General features: G+C 37.6%; 1 protein-coding gene across 1 annotated transcript in view; it reads left to right on the forward strand.

The window, feature by feature from the left end:
* Window positions 1-4,136, forward strand: part of CTDP1 (CTD phosphatase subunit 1) — a 169,076-nt gene extending 164,940 nt beyond the window's left edge. The window contains 1 exon segment of the mRNA XM_037892990.2: window positions 3,115-4,136. Coding sequence (XP_037748918.1) covers window positions 3,115-3,256 — 142 coding nt within the window. The 3' untranslated portion in view covers window positions 3,257-4,136.
* The last annotated feature ends 1,864 nt before the right edge of the window (window positions 4,137-6,000 follow it).

The following is a 6,000-nucleotide window of genomic DNA, read 5'->3' on the forward strand; positions in this document are numbered from 1 at the left end:
AATACATCTGAGAAATCCTTTTTTACTATGCGTGAGTCTGTATCCAGGGTACTGCAATACCCTCCTTCCCCCACCCCCAAAAAGGTCAGGGTTATTTACAAGAATGATGCATTCAGATCAGTCCTGGGCAAAGCTTTTCACCTCATTTCATTTAGCCTTATTTGGAGTTTTGGTCCAAAATTGAACCTCAAAACTCAGGATGCCTCCATGTGCCATTATCACCACCACGCCCTATTCCCCAAAAGAAGAGTGAGGTAACAGGCAGTGATGCACCAGCAGTGTTTCTGGGGAAAGGTGTTTTGGTCCTACTGGTATAAGATGAAGGCACAAATAAGGTAACACAACCCACTCCACTTCCCTTAAGGTTTTTATTTTGGGATTTGAGGTGAGCCTATCTTGTCATCTTCCTTGAAAAAAGGTAAGGAAGAGGAGTTAAAAGGTTACCAACATCTCATGTACAGACTCCATCATATCAAAGGATCTGGACTTCAGAGAACTTCTGAAGCTTCTTTCCAAAGGAAGAATACATTGAATTGCTCAAAAAAAATTATACTAATTTCATTGCTGTGGATCTCTGACAGGCTTACAAGCTCATATCCCGGTCTGTTCATATCTATATGTTTTTGGAATGCACAGTTCAGAATATTGTTTTTCAAAGTGTACTTGTTGCAGTATACTACATCTCTCTACTCTTGAAGGTACAGTGGGCACTCTGAATAAATGTCTCTTTTCCTTTTTGCTGATAGATAAATATTAATTGAACTAGAGTTATTCACCATTTTATGTGTTGTGGACACATGCACAGGCCAGTATTACCCTACCTAATGGTTAAAAAAGTGGGGGGCTCTTAATTTAAGAGAAACCCACTGTACATGTTCATCTCTGTCTTGATTGTTGATGAGATAGTACACATTACCACCAGGGATATGGCATCTCTAAGGTTCTTTATTTCTAATACATTGAAGCCCAGACATACTAAAGCGCGCACAGCTTTATCCTTTGCTGGTGTGGCCATCTGAGGGTAATCTATACGGACTCAAATTCCTTCTTGGCAAGAGAAGTGGACCTCAGAACCAAATACTTCTGATTATGGATGTATCACAGTTGATGTGTAAGAGCTTCCTTGGTGAGCTTTCACACCCAGGAACATGATTCTTTGAGGAATCTAGGATGCATTTCAACCTCCTATAAAGACTGTGCTTAATTCTTTGGAGACTCAAAAATTTGCAGTCTAGCAGTATTAATCCAAACAGACAAAACAAGCAGTTGGCTGTTACATGAAAGAGGAACATGGTCAACCCTCTTGTGGGGAAGCACACAAATTTATAAATTGGCCAATATGCAGAAAGACGCCTCTTGACAGCTCCATGCCTTGCTAGAAAATATAGCTCTCTTGTAGACGGAGAATCTCATGAAGGTATTCCCAGCTGTTCTCTGTAAACAAGAAACTGGCAAAGCAGGTTTTTCCTTGACTCAGGGAAATCAAGGTGGATTACTTCCCCACAAGAAGGAGCTGCCTGTCTTGTGCACAGGAGAAAAAAGATCCAGTGGCAGTTTGTATGTTCTCCCTTTGGCTAACGAGTAGGAACAGTTCATGCATGCCTACCTTCTAATGACAGTTATAGAAAGGACCCCTCGCAAAGCTTAGGAGAGTTTTAGAGTTCAGTGATACTATTAATGGCCAAAGAATGTGAAGATTCTCCTTCTGCTGGATATAGCCATAGCCAGTCCCAAAAGACTTCTAGCCTTGCCAATCCTGAAAATTCAGTTCCAAGGTAGTTCTCTCCATCCCAGACTTGGTGTTCTTGCTCAAAAGTACTGCTCCTCCCAACAGGGTGGAAAATGAAAAGTTATAATGGTTTGAATTGTGCTCTGGTTTTTTGGCTACTCCAAAGGAGTCTACTAAAGGACACGGAAGTGGTGAACTACTCCTATCTAGTGAATTGTCATTAACAGGCCTTTGCTTTCTCTGTCCAAAGATATTTGCCTTCTGTTTAGTATCCCAGGTTTTATATATAGGATACAAAAAAGTCATTTATTATTTTTAAGGTAGCTTTTGTTTGGGGGGATTGGTTGAGTCTTCTCTTTACAGCTATTTGCTCCCTTTGATTCAGTCACGTTTTTGGGTTTGGGTTCTCATGAAGAAGTTAACTTATCTTACTCCTCATGCTATCTCATGCATGTACTGTACATTATATGAGAACTGAGCTAAGGAGACTGACAAGGGTTTAGTGTTTGAGTGTTAAATTGAACTACCTCATCAAAATCTTACGAGTTTTTGGACAAAAATGGCAAAATCTGACCTTTCAAGGTTTCCATCATCATTCTTTAAGCTGTACCTGAATAAGATCAGGAAAACAGGCCCATTTCATTTTACGAACAGAAGTAGAACTGAAGATGCAGGCTTGCAATCCCCTCTCAGAAATTTTAAAGGGGATCATCCTTTTGAGGCTTATTTCTAATTAGTTTAGACTAGACGTTTACAGGACATTATCAAATACAATAAAACTGTTGGCTTTGCTGGTGTTCTTCATTGTTTTGTAAGGTCTCTAATCTTAGTTCAAATTCTTCTCATTTCCAGTTTTGTTCTTTGCTATTTTTATCTGTACCTATTGCTCTGTATTTCCTATGAGGCACCAGCTAATATAGCAGCATTTCATTTATTTTTGCCTCCTCGTTAAAATTTTTGCTTTTCAGTTTGAATTTCATTTTGACAAAAAGATAGACCCAAAACTTACCTGGAAAATTTGCCTTAGTAATATTTTATTGCTGGTATTTAAATTATAGGGAAAAGACTTTTTTCCTTCATGACTAGGAAAGGAAGGAAATTAAAACAACTTTTTCAGTTGGTCCTTTAAACTTTGATTTGTTAGTTGCTCAGAAAGTAGGAATAATAAATTAACAGTAGCTAGGTGTACAGTATCAAGGTTTACAGTATAGAATAGTGGTTACAAGACCAAATGTTTGTGATCTAGTTCTGTTTGTTAGGAAACAGGTGTTTTATCTTTTGCCTAGATCTGATAACAGCTTCAAAAACCTTAAGCTGCCTGTTTTTCCATTGTTATGGGCAAGTAGATCATCGTGTTCTTGTATTTTCTTTGTCCACGCTTACAGGGGTCACAAGCGTAAACTGGATGAAGATGATGCTGCCAGTGAATCCAGTAAAGAGTCCAGCAACGAAGATGAGGAGGGGAGCAGTTCAGAGGCAGATGAAATGGCAGCAGCACTTGAAGCTGAATTGAATGACTTCATGTGACATTCTTATGAGAGGAGATTTGTAACTGTTTTACTGCTTGTAACAGATCTGATTTCAAATGAGCCCCTTATGTCAGTACTCGAGGTTTTTCCAAAATGTGTGTGTATATTTTGCAAAGCAACACAAGACACATTATTTTACAAAATCAGAAATAGATGTTTTTAAGGTGTTTTACTAAAGGAAAATATGCTTTTTTAAAAGGAAAAGTATTAAAGGGGGACTTGGTGTACTATGCCAAAGACGTGTTATGAGCTCTGTAGAACCTTCATATACCACCAGGACAGTAGTACAAAGGTTTATGATTTAACATACAGTAACTTTTTTAAATATCTCAAGGTATGGTTTTGGGTAACCGGCTTCAAAGGAAAGGAGGCCGCAAAGAGGATGGAATTGCTTGAATAATACAGCAGGAACCTGATGATCTGGTCGTACTTTTTTCCGCAATTAAATACTATCAAATATAAACGAATTTTTAAAATAAAAAACAATTTATATTTGTATAGAAACTGAGAATGTAATATGCAAGCTTTGTGAACTCTGCACTTGACCTACCTGTCACTGGCTTCTAAGAGAATACAAAATGACTGAATTTCATGCTCTTAAGTTACTTTGTGGACTAGCAGGCTCTTTAGGGAGACCACTTAGATTTTTAACTTTGCTTCTCGGTAACCTGGAATTTTAGCACAGCATACTGTGTGATCCTGTACTGCCATAAGGAGCTTATTCACCCATTTGTGTTCTTGGAAGAAATGCGTGCTGCTTTATTCTAGATAGGATTTTATTTCTTTGGGAGATCTGATGTAAAGTTTTTGTATATTCTATTTCATATTTGACCCACAAAACAGATTTTCTTTCATTTAATAAAAATCCATTTTGTAAATTCTGTTTTCATTTCATGGGTTGCAAAAATCAATGACTATATTTCACCTGCTTCCATCACACAAAAAACTACTCACCTTTGCATTATTCTCTGTGAAAATTGTGAATATCCTCTGAAGCAACAGCAAAACTTTAGTTTTTTGATAGATACTCAAATGTCCAAGTTTACAGTGTGCTCATTATCCAAGCTAACATAGAACAGTTACAAAATAATTTGACCAGAAGATCTGTATTTTGATTATCTAAAAGAGCATTCTTTTTATTACTTTTTTCAAATATTTTCAGTATTTTTATAAGATGCATAAATACTGTATAAAATTATGCACGTTGTGGAAAAGATTCAGATAATATAAATATTTACTGCCATTTAAAATATAGAAGGCCCAGGCATGTTGAATAGTATTTGCAGAGGAGGGAAAGAGCTAAAATGCTAAAGCTAATTTTTTCTGATGTCAGATGAAACCCATTTCTTCCCATGAAAAATTATATATATAGTGGATGTTTAAAACACACCGTGGGTCATTGGTGGGAATTGTGTTACTATGAAATAACATTTTGATTCTTCTGTTCATTTTTAGGTCCCTTACTGCTATTGGGTTTCAGACTGAGAAGTGTATTGATACTTATCAGACTAGTAAACCAAACCAGTTCTGACTTCTAATGTATATGGCTTGGGTTTCGGTCTTTAAATTTTTAAATACTAAGTATGTAACTGAATTGATATGTTAGGTCATTGTGAAGGGAGAATTGTGCTAATTAATTATACACATTGTATTGATTTTGCATCAGCTCCAGAGCAGATTGCCAGTTTGTTCTTATGGATTAAGCATCCCTGAGATTGCTTAAGAGTTTGCTGTTCTGTGGTTGCTGCAGCACGGGAGTAAAATCTCCATTACCATGCATTGTTCTGCCATGCTTCTACAGCAAAGGTAACGTCACTGAAGGGACTGAAGAGGCAGGAAAGTGGCACTAGAAAAGATCTACTTGAAACACAGTTCAGGGCTATTTTAATAAAAACTAAGAATTCCTCCCCGCCCACCTCATTTTTTTTAAAAGCTGGCTCCCTGCATTTTGGGAGCTACATTTCCTTCAGATTAGGAACCTCCACTCTTGATTTCCATCCTTTTTCTGAACTAAGTAATATATCTGGGAAATATTTCCCCATCTTATCACCACCAGATATTGAATTGTCTATGATCCCTTAGAGCAGCGAGTCTCAATCTTTTTCATTCTGCAGACAGCTGTTGGAGAGGAAGTGAGAACCTTTCATAGACTTCTCCTTCCAGTCAGCCCCATTTCCCCGTTGCTTGGTTTTCAGAATGTTTAAGTTTGCTGACCTCTAGGGGCCTTAGAACTCTTCATGAGCAAATATCAATAAAGGACATGAGGCTAATCGCCAAAATAGAATTTAAAACCTTACCATTCCAGTAAAGCTGAAATTTAGCAGAACTCAATGTTTTTGTTCCATAAAATAATTAAGAAAATGTCTCCTCTATGAGAATAGCACAATTCAAGCTGTTCTGACAGACCCCAGACAGAGTAGCCACTGTCTTAGTGATGAGCTAATGTGTAACGAGGGAATTGAGAACATTGATATAATGGCTTTGGATAGGAAATAGATGAATGAAAATAGAATCTGAAGGGAAGTGATCATTAGGTGCTCCAATCAAGCCCACTCTAGCTTTTACCTTTTGAACCATGCCAATACCCATTCTTTGGGGGAGCACATCAGAGACGAAGTGGGATAGAACCATTTGGGGGATTGCAAGTTCCATTTGCCTTACGTTTCCACAGCAAGATGCAAGGACGGTATTCCTAATGGGGAGCACCAAAAAATATTTTTCTTAACCAGGAGTTTTTGTGGA

This window comes from Chelonia mydas, chromosome 2 (genome assembly GCF_015237465.2).
Source record: "Chelonia mydas isolate rCheMyd1 chromosome 2, rCheMyd1.pri.v2, whole genome shotgun sequence".
In the NCBI taxonomy this organism is placed as follows: Eukaryota; Metazoa; Chordata; order Testudines; family Cheloniidae; genus Chelonia; species Chelonia mydas.